This window comes from Amblyomma maculatum, chromosome 9 (genome assembly GCF_055883805.1).
Source record: "Amblyomma maculatum isolate TAMU_Amacu chromosome 9, ASM5588380v1, whole genome shotgun sequence".
NCBI lineage: Eukaryota > Metazoa > Arthropoda > Arachnida > Ixodida > Ixodidae > Amblyomma > Amblyomma maculatum.
Genome location: NC_139352.1, coordinates 56,650,100 through 56,674,572, shown reverse-complemented (window position 1 = coordinate 56,674,572; position 24,473 = coordinate 56,650,100). Strand labels below are relative to the sequence as shown.

Here is a 24,473-nt window from a genome sequence, read left to right as displayed (position 1 = left end):
TATTGACCCCGTAGCGCTGAGGGTGCTGAACGCGCTTTTGAAAAGATATTTTCACGTTGGTATCAAAGAGTAAAAATAGAAAATGTAGTAAGTAAAAATTTATTCGCACTTCTTTTCTTTCAAGCCAGCAAATTTCTCTGCGAAATTGCGTCTCATTTCCATAAATTTACATTCCCGCCGAGACGTTAACACAAGGTGGACTGGAGCCAAATGTTCCATTAATGAACGGCTATGAAACGTGTGCCTTTATGTATCTCCAAGCGCTGCCTTAGACTTTTAATTTCGCTACAAGGACTCAATATATTATACACTTTACACTCATTACAGCTCTGTATACCGTTTCTAAACCTAGAGGCGATGCTTTTATTCCTCGAGAAAAATCGGAAAGTCTTCTGCAAATCTCAATGCCACCGTAAATGAAGAAATAAGAGCTTTTTATCATAGCGTTTAGTACTTCTCTAAGTTCAATTCATGCTTCATAACATGCCCCTTTATGCCTTGGGAAACAGGTAGTGCCAATTTTTGGCTTTCATTGCCTCGGATACACACGTCAGAAAGCATATTACATCATAGAGTACAAATGACCTTGTCGCAAAAAGCAAGCAGCATCGCACTTGCTTGGTCGCCAGGCGTATAAATATGATGAGTAGCATGTTCAGCTGCTACAGGTAAAGGTGGCCTGCCAGATCCCATTAAACTGCTAGAGCGTCCCCTTAGCTGCGCGTCTAGCTGTTTTATAAGGAGCGGCAGGATAACAGTGAGCACCCTGTGTTTCATATCACACTGAGACTCCATGGCCAGTGCGTTTATGGAAACAGTGAAAGAAAAAGACCACGTTAGTCAATCGTCCAACAAATAAGACGGCGTCCGGTATGACATGTAGCGGTGACACGCAGCCACAAAGTGAAATGGGACGGTGAAGAATTCTGACCACTCAGCGCAGCACGTTTCACTTCTTACGTTTCCTCCTCCTTCTCCTCGTACTCATTTGCGTTATGCTGTCGTCACAGAATCGAGGAATGGGCCCTCAACAGCCATCGCTGTAGCATTGCCCTCTGTATAGCAAGGCGCACGTGAAGTCGAAGTGTGAGAAGGATACGACTCGCATCATGCATATTCCGCACCTTTTCTTCTTTGGGTATCGCTACAGTCTCAGAGATGTGCTTTAGAGGGCGACCTATTCTTCAGCTACGTGAAGTCACGGTATCCTCGTGGCTGCAGCAGCGTTGCTGTGACATCCAAATAGAATTACCGCTGTAACGTTGATCTATGGCTTTCCGAGCGAGTAGACCTCATCAGTACACGCACGTGACCGTCATCACTACAGCGCTATAACATATTCACTTCATGAAAAGATGACGTCACAGGTTAATGGCACCACCATAATCATCATTATCATCACCTTAATTACCTTCACTGCAGTACAAATGCTTCTACTAACGATCTCCACCGTTGACCTGCGGCATCCGCGGCCACTTCGATTTCAGCAGACTTCCAATCTCCTCTTTCAACTTGATTATAATCAGGCCCTCTTCGGCTGCCGGAATGGCAATTGTTATAAAACCACGCCAGAAACAAAACAAAACAAATATGGTGGATGTTTAACTCTACTTACGTAAACCTGGTTATAACAAGTGAAAGCTCTGTTAACTTGCTTTTCCAAAGGCGCTTGGATCTTGGCGAGCTTCCGCGCATGATGAGCTTCGCGTTTAGAGCGGTACTGCCCTGATGGGGTTGGGACAGGTGGGTCACAGCCGCTTGCGGCGGTGGCTAGCCTGCCACAGAATTTTTAACTGTTGTAGGCCGTCATTGCACCCACCACTGTTTCGGTGGTGGACGACGACTGTTGTTGCGGCGCGCGTCTTTCCCTCCCTCTTCCTTTTCTTTCTTTTCTATTTTCTCTTCTGTCTGCACGAGGCAGCGGAGGTGGCTCAGCTACAGAGCCAGTAGCCGGCCCGTGCATTTTCTTTTCCTTCTTCGTACAGCCACAATAACAACAACAACATTCTGTCTTCTCGCTAAAGTGTTTCAGTAGCTTTTCTAGCACAGCCAAGTTCCCTGTCGTTCGCGAGAGCCGCTTGACGGCGGGCAACAACCGCTTTGTGATCGGAGGAGGCACGTTTGCAATACTAGCTTCTCTGCGATGGAGGTCTGCACGACGTTCAGCGCACTTCCATGGCTAATCTGAACACATCCCCGCAAACAGCCAATGTTGTATACATGCATCATTGATCAACATCCGCAGTAACGTAATGAGACGTCATTGCGGTAGTTAAATTTATCTTGAAGGTCACCTCAAGGTCAGCGTTCAAGTTCAAATGTCCAGTTCATGTGACGTAGTCGTACATGGCATACATTATTAGTCTTGCGGATATGTTAGTTTTACCTTGATGTTGTTTCATGCGCATTGAGACGTAGCCGGGCGAAGCTGAGGGTTGTACATGTAGTAGTAGAGCTTTCGCCCTATAAAGGGCAATATTACTATACCATTAATGCGTTCCTTTGAAGCGCAGCGTTTCGTTCGAATTGGACGCATGCGTGCATCTGTACGCACGTGTGGGTAGCGAGCTGGCACTCTATACGTTGCCTTGATGGCGACTCGCCAATGTGTGCAAGCACCTTGGAAGTTATCTCCGTATTGTTTGCTCCTATCTTACGCTCTTGCCAATTGATATCACACTCCTTCTTTGTAAAGTAGGGGGAAAAAGGCGTTCAACGGCGTTCCGTCAACTCGCGTTACGAAAGAATAGTGACAGATATATATCCGCACCACACGCAATCTTGTCATAACAGGGAACCCACTCCTGGGTTCAGATTGGCCGCGGTACTACAAGTAGTACATTGTCGAGAGCTCCACCTCTCTCCCTGGTCCCAGCGCGGTCTTTACGGCACAGCCATATTTTGGCATCATTGAGAAGTTTTGGCTAACAGCAGCGCGCTAAATTTAAAGGCTATGCCATTGGGCAGGAGATTCCTACGTCATCCATGAATGCTTGCCGTTGCATCGTTCCTGAGGGCACTTAGTACCGAAAGGAGAGGTCGTTCGTGGTTTATCTAAAAGGAAATAAAATTGTTTATAAGGATGACTGATGGATCGATATTACGTATATTAGTGAGATATGAGAGACAGATATCAATTAACTGGGCGATTGATTGGTTGATAGATCGTGTTAAGGTACTAGAGACATGTTATAACTTTGCAGCAGGCGCATTCTTATTTCGTTCTGGATTCTTACCCACCTTTCGCTTTCTTTTCCTCTTCCGCACCCATTATCTCGCTTCCCCAGGGCTAGGAGCAAACCAAACAACCCTTCTCTCAGGCAGGGAGTCGTTGTATAAGCTGTTAGTTAGGATTAGATACTACGCCGAGATGTTGAACCCTTAAAAACATGTGTGTCTCTCAAAAAAAAAAAAAAAAGAATGTGATTATTCAGGTTTTTGCCTTAAGCCATGTCCCTGGAACTGTATAGACGCTACATGCATGGCAGCAGGGTTCATGAGAGTTGTACTGGTCTCTGATTGACTTAGTGACATAGATGCGTGCGCTTGCTGGCAATGCCTGCGCTGACATGAACAAGCTCTGTCTCAGGGACGATACAAGAATTGTTGCGTATGCTCATAAAATCCGATTCTTGCGCAAATAACCGCCGCCCTGTAACCATTTCTTTTTGTAGGTAACGCATTAAAGAGGCCATATATTTAATGAAACTGATGCCACACTCCAACTCCACTTTTCATGAAGATTCAACCAGGAAGCGACCGTCACATCACGTCGTGCTCCTGAGATCGATGTAAACAGTAATAGCGGTGTTCAATGCGTGTGTCCGCCCTAATCACGGGCTGCCTACGCGCAACGGCAAAAGAAGTCTACGGGGGCGTTTTGGGTTACGAGCGCGTTCACGCGGCCTCGCACGAGCGAAGATCGCCAAAGGTCGACATCGAAACGCGTTTAATAGCTGCTACCGGCGCACAAGGAACAGAGCGGGCTCCCGAAGGATGACACACTCATAGGGTTTCAGCAAAGCTCCTTTAGGCCCATTACCTTCGCACGGTATACAGATTGCTGTCGAAGATGTTTACAAGCTGCGTTCCTGAGCGATGTCTTCAGTTTGGATGACATGACTGCGCGGAAGCATTAATCTTCATGTTGTTTGTCTTGCTGTTTCTCTTCCTGCTGAAAGTGTGTGTGTGTGGGTGGGGGGGGGGGGGATAGTGCGCGTGCATGAATGTTGCGCCTGCCACTGAGTGCGCGTATCAACTTTTGTGAGCGTAGGGGAGAGGAGGGAAAGGGAGGCTGCAAAATTGGTTACGCACGTGCGAGATAAGTGTCCGTATAGTGTAGCACGCGGAAGCGCGCAGTTATGTAAGTACCTCGAGCAAGAGGTTATCTAACAAATGTTATCCCCTCCTTTTGCGCACGTTGTTTAAAGCGCGTTACAACAAGCATTGGCGAGGCACAAGCAGCATGTTATTCTCAAGTAGCCCTCAATTGCGTGTGTCCCGAAGGCTTTGCGTGGTCGATCAATTGCCTCCGCTCTTCCGGGATCATTATTTGCCGAAGGTTGTGTCCCTTGGGGCCGCCCACGATTTAACAGAGCCCGTGAGTTTTCGTGCGTGTGCGGCCGGTGTCACGTATACGCCCGCCCTTCCTCTTCTCCAGTCGACCCTGTCCCCTCCTGTCATCGATGAATGTTGCCTGGCAATATTTATCAACTTTTCTTTGACTAAGCAAGTGTGATGTAGATGTTGTTGTGGCTGTAGGAAGAAGAAAAAGAAAGTTCACAGGCCTGCTACTGGCTCTGTAGCTGAGCCACTTCGCTGCCTCGTGCGGACAGAAGAGAGAAAGTAGAGAAAAAAGAGAAGGAGATAAAAAAGAGAAAGAAGAGGGAGAGAAAGGCGCACGTCGCAACAACCGTCGTCCACCACCGGAGCTGTGGCGGGTGTAGTGACGGCCTATAACAGATAGAAATCCGGTGGTAGGCTAGCCCTCGCCGCAAACGGCGGTGACCTACCAGTCCCAGCCCCGCAAGTCCAGGAGCAGCCCCCCCCCCCCCCCCTCCCAACGATGTAGATATTTGTCGTTATTTTGAAGTGCTGAAGTGTAGCGCTGGTTATCCAATGCACCAAAATGTTCTCCTACCGAACCATTCCCGAGCCTTTCCTCCATGCTTCTTCGTAGCCACATGGTTCTTCCGTTACACCTCCAAAATACGCTTGTATTACACCTCGGCTTACATAAGCACCCCATGCACTACATTTGCTCCGCCCCCCCCCCCCCCCCCCCTTAGCTTTTATGCCTCACTAACTTTCCACGGTCCTCAAAACCTATTCTTTATGACAAACACGCTGTGTAGTAACTCTTCTTTGAGCACGGAAACCACCTTTAGGCACGCCTTGATAATTGAAGTGATATCATTTCCTCAAGTTTTTATAAGCTTCTCGTCTTGGCTTGCATAGCTGGTGGTTGGCTGGGATGGTCTGCGCATTGCTATAGACGTATTAAGTCACACAAGGAGGCACTCACGAACTTGCACACACACCAGACACCCCAGAGTTTCTCTTGCATTGACCTTGACCTGAATTTTGTCGGAAGTTGTGGATAATAGACATTTTCTCTTATTTTGGGAGAACGTATGCTGAAACAAGTTACCATGATTTACTAATTAAAGAAGAGGTTAATTTAATTTTCGCGAGCTTTGAGAACGTGTGAGACGAGATTGCAGCAATTTTCTTCTCTCATTACTTGCTTGAACTATGCATTTACGACATTGTCATCCCTTTCGCAGGGATAATATCCGGGGCCCTACTGCAGATCAGGGAGACCTTTGACCTGTCTTGTGTCGTTCAGCAGCTGGTGGTGGGAAGCGTGTTCCTGAGTGCATTCATAGCATCCTTCTTTGGAGGTGAGCCACGCCACGACACATCGTATTCTTGTACACTGTAACAGTTCACTCTTTACTAGAATTCCCCAACGAGCGGTTTATGGCTCACCTTTGATGATTTGATGACAGGTGTCAGACAGATCAATGCTGTCACCCGGCACGTATATTTTGTCTGATCCTGAATATGTTGACCCATGGCCCCTGCCCTCTGTTGTGTCAGGTCTGGTCCGACTCTATACTGAAGGTTATGCTAATAAAGAACTATGCTCGGGGACACTTTTTCTTGGCAATGGAGCCAAAGCTACGGAGCCGGAACGCATCATCTTCCTGCGCAGCTGAATATAGTCCCTAGTTATGTGAGCAATTTCTGCAAAAACAAATTGAAATCATAGTGCTAGTTATTTACGGTATATTTTTTATCACGGAACCAATTTCCCGAAGCGAAGGTGTCATGCCCAAAACACTTTTCTTGGTCCCACCGGGTTTTCTCGTCTGACGTCTGTCGAGGGTTTTCGAGACTCCCCGACTTTAAAAACAAGATGGCGACAGCCGCCTGTTCGGGTAATTCCGGTTGTTCTGGTCGTCTACTCCGCAAGGGTTGGAAGCGTTTTCACCAGACAATATTCAGTCAAGTTTAAGAGACGTTGGCTGTCGAAGCAAACGAAGAAAATGATCTGCAACGTCAACGCAGACCGAAAGCCGCGCGGTCGAACTACATGGCGGAGTGACACGTTTAAAGACGCCCCGCCTCCCTATCTTTGCACCCATTGCCAAGAAAAAGTGTCCCCGAGTATAGCTTACACGCGTCAAGAAGTCATATACACTCTTAATCTTGTTCCACATACGGTCCGGTTATAAATGGAACTTTCAAAAGTTGCACTTATAGCTGAAACCTAGGTGGAACCAGATTAAGAGTGTACAATTAACAAAACAAGAGTTTGGGGATTTGCTACCGTCTACACGTCGCTCGAGTCACTTCTTGCTGATGACCTGCCCGTTCGCATCATGTCAGGTATCTTGGTTGACCACCTTGGACGCAAGAAGGCGCTGCTTCTGGCGAGCATGTTCTTCCTGTGTGGTTCGGCGTTGCAGAGTCTGAGCACGGGGCTCGCCATACTGGTGACGGGGCGCTTCGTAACCGGAGTAGCCATCTCACTCTCCACCACCGCCCAGTGCACATACATCGCTGAGATATCGCCACCCGTGAGTTATTTTGCCCTGGCCGGTGGTAGAATTTGCTACTTTGTCATCATTATCGTTTCTAGCGTTTAGTTCCGCACTGTGTAGGTCATGTATATATATGTCGCCCGGATTATAACGATTTTTAAAGTATATGAGAGCCGGAGTAGGCTTTTCAATAAGTCTAAGCTGTCCAGCTTAGCATGAAAGATGGTTGAAAGCTTTGAGGTGATCTGTGATGCTGAACAGAAAAAGTAACTTTTATTTTTAAGACATGCACATATAAGAGGAAGGACAAGCGGGAGTGCTTAGTTTTCGATGAAGAAAGAAACTACTTTTTCTCATATATTGTGCTTCAAGGCATCACTGAAATCAGGCGTCTAGAATGAAACCGCTTGTATCTGGGATGGGATGTAATCCTCAGCTAAAAGGAAACCAGCTGTTCTTCACACTGTTTCGACCTCATGTGGGCGGTTATGCGATGGAAAAAAAAGCCAGATGTTTGTACTCTGAAGAAGCTTTAGATAGACAGATGGGTTTATTGAAAGGAAAGGCAGAGAGGTTGGCGGAAGTATTAAAATCTGGCGTGCTACTCTGCGCTGGGGAAGAGGAAGGGGAGATAGAAGAGGATCCCAGTACAAGCTAGGCTCGGCGGAAAGTGCAATTTATGAATATGTGAAGCATGAGAATTTTGAAGCCTTGTTCTGCAAAGAGGCATTGTCCATTTGCCATTTCGCATTCATTTGGACTTCTAGCATTGGCCTCTGTTGTTTTCTCATGAAGCCACGGCTTACAGGGGTTCCCGCAAAGGGACCGAATTATTGGCTCATTACCAACCGTAGCTTAGCGTTAGAGGAATGGCGCTACCAGTAGTTATGCGTGGAGTGAGTGGCGATGATTAGTGTCGATGGCGGAATTCACCACCACGTGATTTCTGTGACTGGCCACACGCTGCGTTTGTCTGACGCTGCCGTCAACAAACGGCACGGAAAATGGACATCCTTTTCAAATGTGGACCCTACAGAATACGGTTCCTGGTTTCTCCTAATAACAAGGACCAGTAAGGCATACCAACCTATAATTTACGCGCATTTGAGATACATTTTGGCAGAAAATGGCGTTCGGAAGTTCCAAGCTGCATTTCCAGTGCGAAGCGAAATTCTAACAAATCTGACGATCAGAATATTTTATTGTACGAAGTCGTGGAGGGCGTTGACGTAAGCAATAGGTATACATCTTTTTTTTTTTGCTTATAGTTGTATTATCGACTTCTTCCTTCTCTAGAGAGAGGGTTAAGGTACCTGGGACTATTGCATATCGCGCACGACACTTTTACGAGAGGGAGGTGAAGGCGGTGCAAGTGGCGACCGTCAGTACACAAACGGTAGCCTTTACTCCGAGTTTCTTTGTTTACTACTTTCTAAAAGTATTGGAACGCTGGTCTATACTTTTGATTTCAGCCCTGGGTTCTTTCAGATACGCCGCTATTTTATGAAGAATCTTCGACATTTTGCAGCCTGCTTTCGTCAATGTATACTTAGCGCGAGGAATGACAAGGGTTGTATCGCAAGAACTTTGCCTGGTAAAGCGTGCTCTGGTGTTTATCTCTGGTCGCAGGCCCATCGCGGCCTCCTCATGTCTTTCAGCGAAGTAGGCATCACTGTGGGCTTCCTGTTTGCTTACACGATCAACTATGCCTTCATCTCCTACGACAATGGATGGTTCGTATACACCGAATTTATGCTGCTTACAATTAAACACTACTGCGCTTATATCTTCTTCCCGTGGAGCTTTGATATCGGTCTATCCACTTACTACGATGATGGAAACGTAGCCAGAATCAGACGCTGGCCTGAAATTGCTAGAGATGTACGCGAGAAGTGAATCCTTGTGATAGAAGGCGAGTGTGGTATTGGATTAGTCTTATTTACGACGACATGGCGCGTTCTTTCAAAAGCATGTATTCACGTTCCGGGTGCGCGTGCAGTTCCACCGTTTTTGTATCACACTTCTTCTTTCTTTTATTTGGAGTCTTATTGTTTGGGGCATTGTGGCAGCCTTTTTCCTAATAACAATCATGTCAAGAATCATGTCAAAAAGAATCATGTCAACAAGAATTGTCCTCAGTCTAAACTTCAGTGAAGCCTTGTGGTTTTGAGTATGTTCCACTCTACTTTGTAAATAGACAGCTTCTTGCTCATAGCGTCATCTCAACAGCTGTATATCAGGTTTTCTTTTGTTTTTAACTGGTTGCACATTCATGTTTCAATGCTATGAGAGATAACTTCATGCGGTCAGTGCCGGGGTAAGGACAGCAAGGCTGGCTACCTGAGCTTTATAGTGCAATGGTCGTTATGCAGGACAGACCTGCAGGTTGTATATCATTGTTTGATATAGTGTTGGACAGTGTGTATTGTATATAGTGTGTATATGAGCATTCATCATCAGTTTTTGAAGTTGCAATAAACTTATCTTCAGTATAGAGCTTAATTGTTCGACAATTAGTTTAGTTTAATTGACTAATAGGCTTTTTATTTGATATATTAAGTGCCAATATTATACAGCTAGCATTAGAGGTAATTCCCTTTATAAAGTTTTCGTACTGGGCTTAATTCATTTCAAGCCTTTTGTTAACCAACTTCCAAATTACTGACACAATGAAAGGCAAAATGACAGCACGGAGTTGCTCAAAAATAAGAAATGGGAAGCAGCCATTCATTGCAAATTATTTTTGCCGCCTTTCGGCTTCTGTTTCTTCAGTTTCTAATTTATCTGAAATAGCTGTTTGTCCTTCACAATAATGGTGCTAGGCTTACTTGTGCAAGGCTCAAGGCTGTGGGCACGTTGGACTCTGTACTGACTCAATGATGTCGTGCGCGACGTTATTAAATTTATTTATCAGGCGCAATTCTAAACTTTGCAGTAAGGGAGTAATTAGGCCTACTCATTGACATTCACCCAAGAGCAGCCGTACGGCTACAAAGGAAAGCCATACAGCTTCCTCAAGACCTTCGTAGTTACAGAAAAATTTGCACTGATCTGGGGGAGACCTTCGCCTTACCGGGGCAGTCACTATACCAACTGAGCTAACCAGGACTGCCAGCAAATCAGATGGTAGTTCGAGAGAGAATAGATGAATAAGTCGAAGTGAAAACGGTGCTGGTCAAATTCTTATGGGAAGCCTCCAAGGTGGAGCAGGACGACACCTTGGTGAAGTCTCCTAAAAACCGACCGATTGCAAGCTTTCCACGTCGTAATGCCTTTTGAATCTTAATCGGGGTATAGTTGTATAGTTGTGAAGTTATCTAACGGATACCCAATATTAACGGTGTGTTTTTTTAAATAGAATATTGTTACATATACGCGCTAAGAATCTATCAATGTTAATTTGAATTCGAAATGGTCGTTGGTCCCACGTATGAGCCTTGTCGACGTTTCAGGAGGTAGACGACATTAGAACCTTCGCATCAGAACTCGCCTATTATTTAGAATAACAAAGGACGACTCTATCTTTTAAAACTATTGCGGTCATCATCGGAGAGAATTCACGCCTAGGTTTATTGCATTGCTCGGAGACGCTGAAGCCCCGGTTGGCAATTGCAGATGATTTTAACATACCGGATTAAATGGGCGACTATATTATTAAGGCGAAAGCCTTTAATGGCTCATGCTACTGTGGACAAAATGTGTCACGCTTTTTGCGGCGGCTCTGATTGGCCGAGGTGGGATGACGTCATAGAGGTCTCGACCAATCACAGAGCACCACCACAATACGCTGGAGTGCGTGCCCTATATGGGCATATATCAATCAATGATTTATTAATAAATAATTACCAATTCTTAACTTAACTGAATATTTGTCGATTAGTTAATTAAATAATACTTACTTAACATCTGCTTAATTAATTATCAAATAACTGATTGACTAATTACTAATCAGTGACAGTTGCGTAGCGCAATGCGGCACTCAGGCTTTTGCCTTTCACTACTTTAGTCGCTAAAGTCCCTTGTAATTTTTGCGTATTAAACTAGGGGAGCTAGTCCCGACTGTCGCTTCCGTCCTAACTGCCGCATACAACTTCGCCCTTAGAAGCACTATATGCACATTGCATGTCACCATTTGTGCACAAAAAGAGCTTGATCTTTGTGTTCAGAATCATATTGCATGAAGATATATATATTTTTTTCAGTCGTTGTTCGATGCCACACTCATGTTCAACCATTACAAGTGGCTCTTTGGAAAGGTTGTTTTCTAGTTATGTTTAATTAATTTGTTATTCAAGCGCATTACATGTACCTTACCCGCCATGTAATGCCTCCACCCTTGAAGTATGCACGCAAATAAATCAATCATAAATAAATGATCTAACAACTACTTAACTAAGCCTATTTCGTAATTGTGATAGACTTCTGTACTGTGCTCTCGAAGAATGGAGAACCGTAACTTTTTGGGGACATAGATTAACAGTGACTGCAAAAATATTTTATGCACTGCGAGATTAAGTGGGCATATATATGCTAGTTTGGCTGATGCGCCGCTATAACCGTCTTGAATCATTGAATGTCTAAGTTTATTTGTTGTTTCAGTTCCGCCACATTGCGAGCTATAGTCGTCCTTTTAATATTGTAAAGATAAAGTAGCCTGTCGCTGGCGGCAAATAGTAATTAAGACTAGGAAGACCAGTCATAAGGTCGTAGTAAGCGACACGAATGGGCCTTGAGCCGGAGCGGATGAGAACCATCAAGTTGTTTCCGACGTTAGGCTGTTATCGTTACCACCTCACGGAAAGGGTAAATTGTTGATCACGCCAGTTGCGAAGCCGCCAATATAAGTTATTTATGAGGTTCTTACTAGCTATCAGATCGCTCTGGGCATTAGCTGACCTTCGCGCCCCTTGCGGCTGCCAAATGAATTATTAACGGCTATTAGAATACGTAGAAACAAGAAATTACGAGACATTAACTGACATTAACTGATTGCTAACTGCAATGCTTATCGAGGGTGACACTGTGTGCGAATCTCCTGAAACTTCTCTTCAAGCAATGCCGCGGTTTAAAATCAGAGTTTCGTCCCGGGAACAATTATTGAGCATTTCGCAGCACGCGTAGATGAAAGTCACTGCGCGCGGCACGTGTTTAAGAGGGGATCGCGTGTGTGAAATGTGTTTTGCGCCGTCAAATTTTGCTCCGCAATGCGAGTGCTGTAGCGGGTCGGTTTCTCCCCAAGGCAGTTCATGTTCGCCGCCGCCACGTGTCCGGCCCTGCTGCAGCTGTTTGGGACGATGTTCCTGCCGCAGAGCCCACACTTCCTCGTGCTCAAGGGACGTCATGAGGAAGTAAGTATCTGAGATCTCTACTGCGTGTTTTGAGGTGATCGCTGAGCCATTATCCTATTCATATTACATCTTGTTTGGTGTAAGTTCAATGAACGCTAAGCCAGAAGCTAGAGGAGACACTTTGGAGTATTGCGAGCAAATGCAGTAAGTACGCCAGCCGGGTTCTGAAAATTTTGGAGCTGCAGAAGTGGAAAGCACGCTGTGTAGAAACTCGACGTGACATAACAGCCAAAGAAATGGCAAAGCCCATTTCGTTATCTCTGAAAGTGAGCGACAGCTTCCTACTCCAAAAAATCCAATTCGTCAGACCTCTCTACGAGGCAATCATCAGTGCGGGAAACGGGTACGGAAGCGGAGTTCTTCGCCCCCAATTATGATAGGTAGAGCACGTCACGTTGATGCCACGATCGTTGTTGCTTGTGTGTCTGACCGATCGCAAGGCACAGAATGTTTGTTCCGAATGTCCCAGCTTGTTCCACCTCTGAATCACGGGTAGGTCCGAAGCACCAAAGAAAGACAAATTACGACCGCCAGTAGGTCACGATGAATGGAGCTCCAAACACAGCTGCTGCAGTGAAAGGGCTGAATGCTTTACAGCATTCAGCAAGTCTCGAAGAGGTGCTAAAACTGATCTACACACAGCTGTCAATCTACATGCATATGTGTCACGTGTGCCAACGAACAATTCCTCTGAATATGGCCCAATAAAGTGCTTCAGTCAGACTTCTCGTTTCCGGAGGGGTCTCAAGACAGTTGCCTAACGAGAAAAAATCGACTTCAATTTCTGCTCGTGCATGGCGGCTTTCGTTCCCGATAATAAACTCGCGCATGTGGCTTTTGTGCCTTTTACACAGCTTGTGTAGCTGAGTGGGATCACACATCTTTCCCTATCACCTCAATTATCTCCATTTTATCTGGTTCACCTTGCATTTCTTCAGTGTGGACTGCCGGACCCTAGACGGATTTTCCCTTTTTTTGTTCATTACATTAATAAATCTTCAAAATCTTTTTTCTCTTTCTTAAAGGCCAAGAAGGTGCTCACTGTTATTCATGGCGAGCACACGGTGTCCCAGGAACTGAACCGCATGCAGAAGTCATTGCTGGAAGAGCAGGTTAGTTTTGACAGATTTTTCCTTTTCTCGCAAACATTGCTACATTTATGTTTAAGTAGTTCCTAAAGGGCGTCCGTACCTCAAAAGGTGCGGCAAAAGAGAAATGGGGAATGAAACATACTAGAGGCAGATAAGAACACTTCCGTTGTAAGCACGTCGGACACTGTACGTCGGATCTTAACATTGGTAAAGAGGAAAGGTTAATAGCGCAAGAAGACACTCACAAATGGGCACAAATAGACACACAGGACCGGAGCTGTCTATTCGGGGCTGTTTGTGAGTTTCTATTGCTTAATTCATTAATGAGTAATTAATTAGGTAACATTTAATTAGTGCCAGTTGCGTAGCAGAATGCGGCATTCAGGCTTTTTCGCCTTTCACCATTTCAGTCGCTAAAGTCCCTTGTAATTTTGAATCAATTTATATCTCCACCTTTTAGTGCGCAAATACTGCATTGCGCGCTCCCAGGCCAAATCTTTCATATTGCAATAGCGATTAAAAACGTGGTACAGTGCCACTGCGGAAGATTGATTTTACGTTACCTGTACTCTAAATATATTCTGTGCACCTCATCGGACTGGTCGGAAATTCCCGATGGCTCCTGGTAGAATCTTTTGCTGCAACCTTTGCCATGTGATAGAAAGCACATTATGTAATCGTATGCATTTTTGTATTTCAACCATTTGACCATCGCAACACTTACATTTTTCATCTTTTTCAGAGCTACCGCTACCGTGACCTGTTCACTCCAGCAATGAGAGGGAGGATGATAATCGGAGTTGGCCTCGTTATCCTGCAGCAGGTACGTCTGGCTCACGTGAAAAAAAAAAAAAGTTTAATTGTAAAGGGGCGGATGTTCAAGCATAAAATTTCGATTTGTTTGTGACTGCGCCGAATCGAAGGTAACTTTTAAGGCTTAATGAGGCTGTCCGGGGGAAGCCAGTGATGCACTGAGGCAGTGAATTCACCATAACATTCGGTAGAGCGAGATCTTGCGTTCTGCGCACGCGCAGGACGATGCGAATGCTTCAACTGACGAAGGAAACGGCGGGTTTTATAGGGGCTCTTAACTGTTCGCATCAATGTGACAGAAACACATGCAAAACAACTGACAAAGATTAGCATAGGGCCGCAAACCTGGTTCGAACCCTCAGTGAAGCGAGCGGATCCATGGCTGTTGCATTAGAGAACTAAGCCATCGCCGCAAACTGCCATCTCCCCTGTTACATTTTCGCGCTATGCATCGCCGTCTTCATCAACTTCCAATGGTGCGCGAGTTAGTTCTAAAGCAATGCCACGATCGCACTTGTATTCTTAAGCCAACAGTTCAACTCTTGGCCACGTCCGCTCGGCCATGTCGGGCCACAGACGCAGGCGCTAGAGAATTTTCGTTCACCTGTACGTGACTGCTGTGGCAAAGAGCAAGGATAAAAAGCAAGCTGCCAGCTTAAATCCGGAGCCTTCCACCACTCCGCGAATTTCTACGGCAAATGCCCTCCAGATCCGCTGATTGATGGGATAAACGGTTAAGCTTATAGCTCTGCGATTTTGTTTCAAGTGTGAAGGGGTATACAAAATTGTTCTTAAGAGGTATATGTGTGAAAATTTCGAGTACTGGTCTTTCTGCTGGGCAACGATGATGAGGTCTCGCACATGCCGTTATCAGTTGGGGTACGGCTGAGCGATAGCCGTTACTCACAGGGTCGCCGCTTCCCTCGCTGCTAATTCATTTCTGCGACTTCTTGCTACAGTTTATTATTAGGAACCAAGGGTGGTCGCCTTTTCGAATCTTTTCGCGCTCTGCTGGGATTTTGCCGTGCGGTGTTTTATTGCCTCTGACAATCTACGACCAGCAATGTTTAAACATCGAACAGCCTGCTTCATATCTGTGTGCCTTGTTCGGCAGCCGGTCGCTTTAACAAGATTCAAGTTCCCTTTGGTTCCGTCAGAGAGCTGACGATCTTTATGACTCCTTCCATTTCGCCGTTTATTGACCAGGTAGAGGTAACTTGTTGTGATGAGTTTGGCCTGTACAAAAGTCTTCGAAGCGCGGAATTCCTCTACATACGGGATGCAACGACCTGATGGAATGTGTATGAATATGGGCGTATATGGAGCTTAAAAAAGCTCGTTAAAGTCCTAGAGCATGCTTAAGTCTTACAGGTGTCACAAATGTCTAAGCACTTAGCCACAGCTGTGTTAAAGGGCACCGATGTAATCGAATTCGTTTGTGACGGATTAACCTGCAGTGCACTGGGCAGACGAATGTGACCTACTATGCGCCAACGTTGCTCAAGCATCTTGGATTCTGCACCAACGTTGCTGCTACCCTCGCATCTGTGGGTCTCGGTGTCGTCAAGGTATGTGCGTATGATAAGGCATATATATTTTCAATGAAGTTGTTGCGACAGAGGCAGAGCCTAGTGAGCTAGAAAGTTCCTGGTTTGCGTTTCTCCCTGAAGACGCATAATAAAAAGAAACGTAAAAAAGCGAGCCTTACATTGTCGTAATTTCATCACTGCTTGTTGCTATTACTATACTTTTTTCTAGAATTTGGTGTGGCATTGCCATTTTGTTTCTTCGCCTATCGTCATCGGCATCCGTCGATCATTTTTTCACATCGATGGAAACGCAAGTTTTGGCCGAGTTAATATGATATAAATATTCTTCTGCGTAACACTATCTGTCTTGACTATACACTGCACTTAAACAAAAATAAGAAGGGTTCAACACTGCTGAACCGAAGTGGAGCAAAAGCATAAGCTGCGGGTGACCGAGCGTTCTTGTTCTTCTTCTTTGCGGCTGTTCAAGGTCATTCGTGGCTAAGGACACGGACTACGCGTCGAGCCGAAACCTGGCGTAGCATTGCTTTCGCAATAAAAGAGAGAGATTTAAGTACACGGATTTACTTTGGTAAACTCGGTATTCCATTAGGTTAATTACGCAGTGCGTCCATACTTTTAACGATGTTCAAATAATGCTTTCATTTTTCAGGTTGGCTCAGCTTTCTTCTCCCTGCTGTTTCTAGACCGCTTGGGCCGTCGGGTCTGCTTGTGCTCCGGGGTGTTCCTGATGGCGGTCAGCATCTTTTCGCTGGGAATCCTCGCCAAGTTCTCCTACGGGGGCTCCGGTCACGTCATCGCTCTGCGTTGTCGGGACAGGGGAAGCATCTTCAATTCTTCTATGACTTCGTACTCGTACACGACTGCCGCCAGCGATGTATCAGAAGCGACGCAAGTCCACATTGCCTCTTTGCACCTGACCACTCCTTCGTTGAACCGGCGGTATCGTCGAGAGTACGTACCAGAAGGGCCATCACTCGAAACCTCTATGCTGGATGCATCGCCGAGTTTGCTTCAAGCTCCAGTAACGTCAAGTCCTGCGTTGCTGAGAAGACCTGAACTAGAAGGTGTTGGCTACAGTGTTGTCTACGGAGCAGACCTTCCTCGTAGAGCGGCGACCTCAGCACCTTCTGAGGCCGTGAAACACGTGGCAATATCAGAGGAGATACATACCAGAGCACAGGAAACCACAGGAGGCGCTGAATACGAGGTACCACGAGGACATGACGTGGCCCGAGGAAGCAAGTCACCAATGCTCTTGCCGCACTTCGATCAAGATTCGAGTAATGGAAATATTTCTGTCGAGCTGCTGGAGCAGCCAAATGAAATCAAGATGGCACCCACAGTCACCTCTTATTCTCTAGACGACGGTCACCTGTCCAACGACGTACTCGGAAAAGCTGCCATAGCGCGAGACGGTGCAAACGGACCATTAGCTTCGCCTTCAGCAGGAATCAGCAACCCGAAGGATATGCAGAGGCCGACTTCGTCGGAGAGTGGTTCTGATGGCGTGGACGTCTCGGAGGCCAAAGAAAAGGCTAGTCTTGGTCGCACGCCTGCAAGCGCTGCAGCGGAAGAGTCCCAGTGTTCAGGAGTGCCGCAGGGCTCAGCAGTCCAAAGGGCGCTTACTCTGACGGCCCTCATGTGCTACGTGTTCGCTTATGGTATCAGCTTCGGGACAAGTAAGTATACTGAGTCTGTTCAAAGTACTCTGAATAATCATAAGATCTTTTTTTTTTCTTTGCTTGAGCCTGCATGCAGTAACCGATGTGATAGAAACTGCGTTTTTGTTTTCTTCTCTAGCACTGACGCTCATGGGGTGTCTCATACGGAAGCGAGGAAAAGACAGTGCCGTATGTAAAGGAGAAATGCCATTCATTAGGATCGGTTTTTAACCAGATTATAGCCTCTTGCACGCCTCAAGGTGAATGATAGCATGACTGCAGAGAAAACCTGCATGCCTTGTCTTCGAAATGTCAGCGTTGTGAAAAAAGGTACAATTGAGTTGGAGTCTAAATTTAGTATAATCATCCTCTTAGAAGAAAAAAGCTCTATCTATTTCTTTGGTTGGTTTATGGGATTAACGGCCGAAAGCGACTCAGCCTATGAGAGATGCCGTAGTGGAGGGATCGGAAAATTTAGGCTTCCTGGGGTTCTTTAACGGGAACTGTCATTGCACAGCACACGGGAACCTTGCTTTTCGCCTCCATCGAAAACAGGCCGACGGGGCAGGGATTCGATCCCGCATCCTTGCGCACAGGAGTCGAGCGTCTTAACTACTGTACGACCGTTGCGGGGCCGTATATTTCGTGAAAACCTTCGTAGTCACTTTTCTTAACTTTAGCAACCTTCGTCAGAGAGCATTGAACATACGGTAGACTTGTGAAACACATACTGCGATGAAGTTCCAACTGTACCGTCCTGGTTTTCTCCCCTTTCATGCTTTATTGTTATTAGGATTATCTGTTAATTTGCATTATGTATGGTTCTTTTTGTACCCAATGTATTTTCTGTGTTCCGCCACTACCACTTACCTACATATACCCCCCCCCCCCCCCTCCCGTATGTAATGCCTACTGCCATTTAAGAAAGAAACAAATGAAATGAAATGAAATTGATTTAACTTGCTAGCATAAGGCAGTGATAGCACAAGGTTAGAATAAGGCAGTGCTAAGCTTAAGTAACTTTTGAAAAATAAAGTGACAAGTGCGGCTAAAGGAAACATTCAACGTGGGACAAAGCGAATGGCTATATTATTCCAATGAACAACAGTTTGTCCTTGGTTAAAATGCACCAGGCTCACACATTTATTAACGAGACCTCTACAGCAAGACGCCCTTTTCACTGCAAGTGTGAGGACAATTTTTGCAGCTGTAATGCGCATATATTGACAAAGAGGCTAACAATGAAAAGCCACTTCAATTAAACATGTACCACTTTCTGCTTTGCTGCGTATGAGAACTTCGCTAAAATTCGGCCTCAATCGCGATGCAGCGACTTGGGTGATCCTGAGCGAGATCTTCCCGGCATCTGTCAGGGGTCGAGCCATATCGATAGCCACGTCGGCCAACTGGGCTGCCAACATGACCGTGTCCGCCTGCTTTTTGACAGTTCTTGGTAAGTATCACGTAGATGGATCTCAACGATGTAGGAAACTTTGTTCTCTAGGCAGCGAAGAATACTAGCTTTGGCTGTCTTGAAAAGAAAAAGTTAAATAGAATAGAAATGTCACTGACATTTCATCGATCAAAATCATCTTCATATAGTCGCCATCAATATACAGGATACGCTGATTGTAAATCAGATGCTTTTTTAGTTGGCTTCAAATTATAATTATAGTAAGAGACCACCCAACGGTAGTTTACACCTGCCTGTCCGTCGCCTCATATATGTGTTTGGTATCTGGGCCGATTCCTGCTAAGTAACGTCATGCTTACAGCTAGCAATGTTTCCCCAATCGCGAAGTTCATGTGTAAAGCGACCGGTACTAATGATCCGCCTTCTTGCAGATGCCCTGGGTATCGGCGACACGCTTCTCATGTACTCCGGCGTGTGCGTATTTGCACTCTGCTTCATATTTTTCTGCGTACCCGAGACCAAGCACAAGAGCCTGGAGGAGATCACTGAAGAACTGGACCGAGGGTACGTTGCGACAATTGTAGCAGGTTGAGGGCTCGTAGCTCTTTGAGTGTGAAGTCTGTAAGCGCACCCTTGCGTATGCTCACTTGCAAAAGAGCAATGGAAGAGAATTAGATAGTTAATATCCAGAAATGCCAGTTAAATTAATTTTACAGCAGTAGCTTTTAAGGGCACGTTGCCGCAGCACCGCACTACGCTGTCTGAGCAGCACGGGGTGACGTGCAGCATGACGGCACAAAAACACGCCGAGGCAACGGGTCACGCCAAGTGCTGCAACACACTGACGTCGCAAGTAACAGCAGTGACGTCACGTGCACTTTACCGCGGCAAGGAACACCTGTAACAGAATCCTTGTTTATGCAGCGGTAAATGCCCTGTGAGTTTTCTTTTGCTTTGTTGATTTTGTTGCGACTGCAGCTTGTCGCGTAAGGCATCATATCGTTACAGAATAAATAGCAACCCTGAAAATATTTCAATTTCACCTAAGACGCTTTTTATTTACTGCAAAAGCTTAATTCCACAGTTTTCACATACTGCAGCCTCTCATAATGCCATTTCATTGTTTCTTAATGCGTCTTTGCTGATTCTGTTCGAACGTACTTTGACATAACCTCTAATTGTACAGAATTACGGCGGCCGTTCACCGGATCGTAGTGTTCGGCGCTTCAACAAAGGAAGGGCAGTCCTTCAGCAATACAACGGCTGTGCGTGGCAACATATAGGTTTCTTTTCTAAGCTATGTATTGTGATCACAAGGTGACTGTAACCTTATTGCGCCATACAAATATATAAATTAGGGGACTCACGGTTAAAATAAATTTTTCAATGAGATGGGAACGGAACCAGGAGCCCTTGGCCACTCAGGCACAATTTGTGTGAACATACAGTGCTATTACAGTGATACAAAGTTCTATTTTCACGAGTCACGCAGGCGCGTCCGTATGCGGCTTTTTTAGCAGATTATGTAGTTTGCCCTTTCATATAATGCGGTAGCTTATGACTATATGCTAATGAGCATGTGTGAAGATAAAGAGGCACTAATTAAGAGAGTAGTGACTAAGCGAGTGACAAACGGCACATCTGTTTGGGGCGACTGTACACGCGAATAAGGATCCTCAAAAGGAGCCACGTATTGGAGCCGTCGTAACCGAGCTTACGTGTTCCGCGAATGTTTCACTGTAATTTGAAATTGCTTTTTATTTCAGTGAGCGCAGCTTCACTCAAGACGACACGGGCGTTCTGTCAGGCGTTGCAAAATTTGTTGGCTGCACTTCCTTCATATGCGAAGATAATTTCTAGTAGTCGCATCGGACAGATGAGTTCTAGGTACCTGACAGCATAGACGGAGGGGAAACGGCGGAAGGGCTCAGTGGCTTAGTATGCACGTTGAACTTGCAAGCTCCCCGTGGAAAAACATCAGCGTAGAGACGGTTACTGATATGAAAGCAGGCGTATGATCGGCACTTCCTCTTACGTCCGTCCCTATCTACCACATTTAATTACGCTAGTAGGTCCCCTTAGTTAATAATTTTGAACTGCTTAAAACACTCAAAGAAAAATAGATGAAATACAAAACCTGCTACCGGTACGTTTATTATCAACCCATAAACTTCACATTTACAGAAAACTTGCAAAAAGAAAAAAAAATGCCGAGATCACAGCAGAATCTGCGCTGGAGAAATTCGTAAGCCTGAGCGTTGCTGTGTTGTCCGCGAGATGTGTCAGCGGGATTCCGCTAGTGACAGATACTGGGCCTTTCCTTGCCAGTAAACCACTTAATTGGCTGTAATCAATTACCTTATAAACCCACAACCACCATTTTGTCACTTGCACACCATTTATTCACGCTCTATCCGATGGTATAATTTTCTTTCCGCTATACCAGTTTTGTTACTCTTTCGCGAGTAACAAATACTGGGCCTTTCATTTCCTGTAAACCACTTAATTGGTTATAATTAATTACCTATTAAACCCACATCAACCGTTTTGTCATTTACACACCTTTCTTGACCCTCTATACGATTCATTTTTTTCCGATATACCAACTAGTTTCTCTTTTACAGCTTCGACAAGGTCACGCCCATGCTAAACCCGCCTACATGGCCCTACAATGCTTACGCATTAATAGTACTGCACATATAGCATTCAGTGCCAACTTTCGTGCAAACGTATGTGGAAATCGTACCGTAAGCGCTAAGAAGTGACTAGGGATTCACTGTCGCTCAGTTTGCAGTAACGCTTCCAATATGCAGAATATTCTACCAGCTGGCGCAGTGGTCAGTATCTTCCCTGAGCGGTTTCCGCGGCGCCATTCTTAGTATGAACATGCTTTAAGCTTCGTTGTTTTTACTCCTACAGTTCGCGAACCTCCAGCTTTCTAGTTTCGGTGTAGTGTAATGAACTACACGATTAATAGTAATCTCATAGAACAGACCAGATGACGATTATAAGCGTCAAGTCGTTTGCTCACAGCCTACATATCTTGTTTCTCAGACCTCTAGAAATAAGCCACTACTTTCCTGGGCTCTTACGTTTTTGTAACGCAGGTTTGTCCGGTGGCGGACGGTGCTCCCGACACGGTGGTGTCGTGCCTCAGACTACACGCTTCGTGGTGCAGCCTGAAGAAAATTGTGGACATCTCAAGGACTGTATTTCTTTTACAAGACCATCCGCCGACAGGAAAAGAATGGTGCGACGAACTTGGCACTCCTCTGTGCGCTGGTTGTGTAACTGCAGCTAAGAACACCGTGAGACTGCAACGTGGACCCGGGCATGCGCTTCAGCGTGCTGCGAACTTCGCTGAGCGCTCTGCAGTGCTCTTGGTGGCTAGATTGTTTACTTCGACACGCACTCTCTGAAAGGCTCCTTGAAGCCTTAGTGTCGTTCTGTTCTCTAAAATGGCCACCTGATTGTTAAGAGCGCAGACCAAGAAAACGGTACGCGTGACACGTGTTTATCCACGAACTGCTGTCTACCATGCCGTTGGCGCTGCCACAAATTTGATGGTGGCTCTTTTTCCTGGATCTCTGCTCCCTCTCGTAACTCCAACGGCCTCAGGACACCAGTCTTGACGAGAAGGTTGCAGCGAAAGTTGCGAAGCCCTCAACCGAGCTTCTTGTCATTCTTCGCTGGAGATCATAGGCGGTTGAATGTCCCAAAGACGTCCTTAATGTGTCCATATATGTGACCTTGTTGGTTCTGTAGCCTTATGGGTTAGGTGGGTTACGCGGCCATGTGGATTATATGAATTATGGATCAAAGTTGTAAAGAAATGGCAGCTTCTATTCATGTCGTAAGCTTTCAGAGCAGCTCTTGTTGCGATGGGCATTTTTTTGCGCTGTTCCTAGCAACTCCAACGTGCATTTGAGTTCACTGGCTTCTGTCGTTAAGTGTGGTTTAGGTTTTTGAACGAATGCAGATACAAAGACGTACAGTTGCTCCACAAAGGCGCGGCAAAGCGAAAGCAGGAGAGCATTAAATGGGCACTAGCCCTATTTCAAGACGCAATACATAGTGCTCTAAATGTTAAGTGTAGTTATGTGGGCGAACATAGCAAGGAAGTCATCTGATGTTGTCTACTGGGAAACACTCAGTGGACTCCTCACGGAAGTGTGTGCTATTTTTGCATGTCAAGTGAAGTCCATTGAAATGTGCATCGTCATTTTGGTGTCAGACCAGCCGTCTTCCTGTTTTTTGTTTTATCGTTAAAATGATTTTAAAGAAAGATTTGCAAGACGCCTGCGCTCTCATAGGCAGTACGACAGTTGTTGTTTGCGACAAGATGTGTCTAATTTACTATCAGCGAGTCACATTAAGTTTGTATCATCAACGTTGTAGTGCTGCTGCAGCAAGTGAGCGAGGGAAACTCTTTAATAAAAAAACTTGTTGAAAAGTGTTCGTGTTAATTGTTCTGTGACACTTCATGCCTCTTCATCATCAGGCCGGGACAAGTTTGCTCATGAAATAAGCCTACGGCCATTCGAGAGGTAAGGCTGCATGGTGACATATTTAGTCTTGGATACGAAGCCTTATGATATGAACTTCACCAATGATGATGCACAACATGTGAATTTCAGTAGCCAAGGACTTATTTGATATTGTTTGAGTAAGGAGAAAAATAAGAACTGTGCAGTGCACAACTGGTCACTGTATACAAAACAACTTTTTCAGGGCAGAAAGCTACTACAGTAGGATGCGGCAAGAGCATTCAGGAAACACTTAACATCGCTTCGCCATCCGTAGTTACGGCAACTACCAAGTCCGGCTGCAGAACGTATGCAAGCACTGTCCCGCTGTAACCCGATAAATATGCGCCGCAGTTATAGTGAAAATTATTATTCGGTTATGTCTAACAGCCGGCCTTACCGCCACCTTGCCGCAGACAACAATAATTACATTGTTCATGCTGTTCTAGTCGCCTACATCGACTTGTCTTGCCAAGGTTTAATTGCAGGCCTACTTGTAAGGTAACAGAAAGATGCTCGCTTAGTTTCTTCTTAATACATCATTTCAACTTATACGTTTCTACTTATTTCTACTTGCATATTACCTGCTGTTCCTCAGCGGGTAACCGTGCAGGAAGACAGCAAAAAAAAAAAAATTCAAAAAACGCAATTTTTTTTGGCGTAGCGGTAGTCCTTTATGAAATGCCCTCTTTATGCAATCGCTTAGTATTAGGGGCGGTATTTTTTCTTTCCAAGTCCAGCTGGGATTTCGAGGTACTGACATACACATGTTGATGGGAACGGTCCAAGCTTCCCTTGCGTGACAAACATTTGCCTCTCAAGTTTGTCTTGGGCTCACAACCAGTAATTAAGATTGCCATCGAATAAGAATGAGGCGAGTTTATGACAACAAACAGCAAAACACTGCCCACCTGCACACCAGGGAGGATGTGCAGATATCATAAATAATACGGCGGAGCTTTGCAAAACCAGGAAAAAGTTACGTTCCAGAACTCGTTCAAATAATTTTCCCGAATTC

The 24,473-nt window shown here is 45.4% G+C and overlaps 1 protein-coding gene across 2 annotated transcripts in view; it reads left to right on the top strand.

The window, feature by feature from the left end:
• Positions 1-23,510, top strand: part of LOC146179098 (solute carrier family 2, facilitated glucose transporter member 10-like) — a 60,522-nt gene extending 37,012 nt beyond the window's left edge. For both annotated transcript variants that reach the window (XM_084578797.1, XM_084578796.1), the window contains exons 3-13: positions 5,787-5,903; positions 6,895-7,085; positions 8,679-8,782; positions 12,289-12,397; positions 13,423-13,509; positions 14,231-14,311; positions 15,759-15,869; positions 16,504-17,533; positions 18,846-18,968; positions 19,361-19,493; positions 22,037-23,510. In XM_084578797.1, the coding sequence (XP_084434923.1) occupies positions 5,787-5,903; positions 6,895-7,085; positions 8,679-8,782; positions 12,289-12,397; positions 13,423-13,509; positions 14,231-14,311; positions 15,759-15,869; positions 16,504-17,533; positions 18,846-18,968; positions 19,361-19,493; positions 22,037-22,112 (2,162 nt within the window). In that variant the 3' untranslated portion in view covers positions 22,113-23,510. The remainder of the gene's footprint in view (positions 1-5,786; positions 5,904-6,894; positions 7,086-8,678; positions 8,783-12,288; positions 12,398-13,422; positions 13,510-14,230; positions 14,312-15,758; positions 15,870-16,503; positions 17,534-18,845; positions 18,969-19,360; positions 19,494-22,036) is intronic.
• Positions 23,511-24,473: the final 963 nt, after the last annotated feature.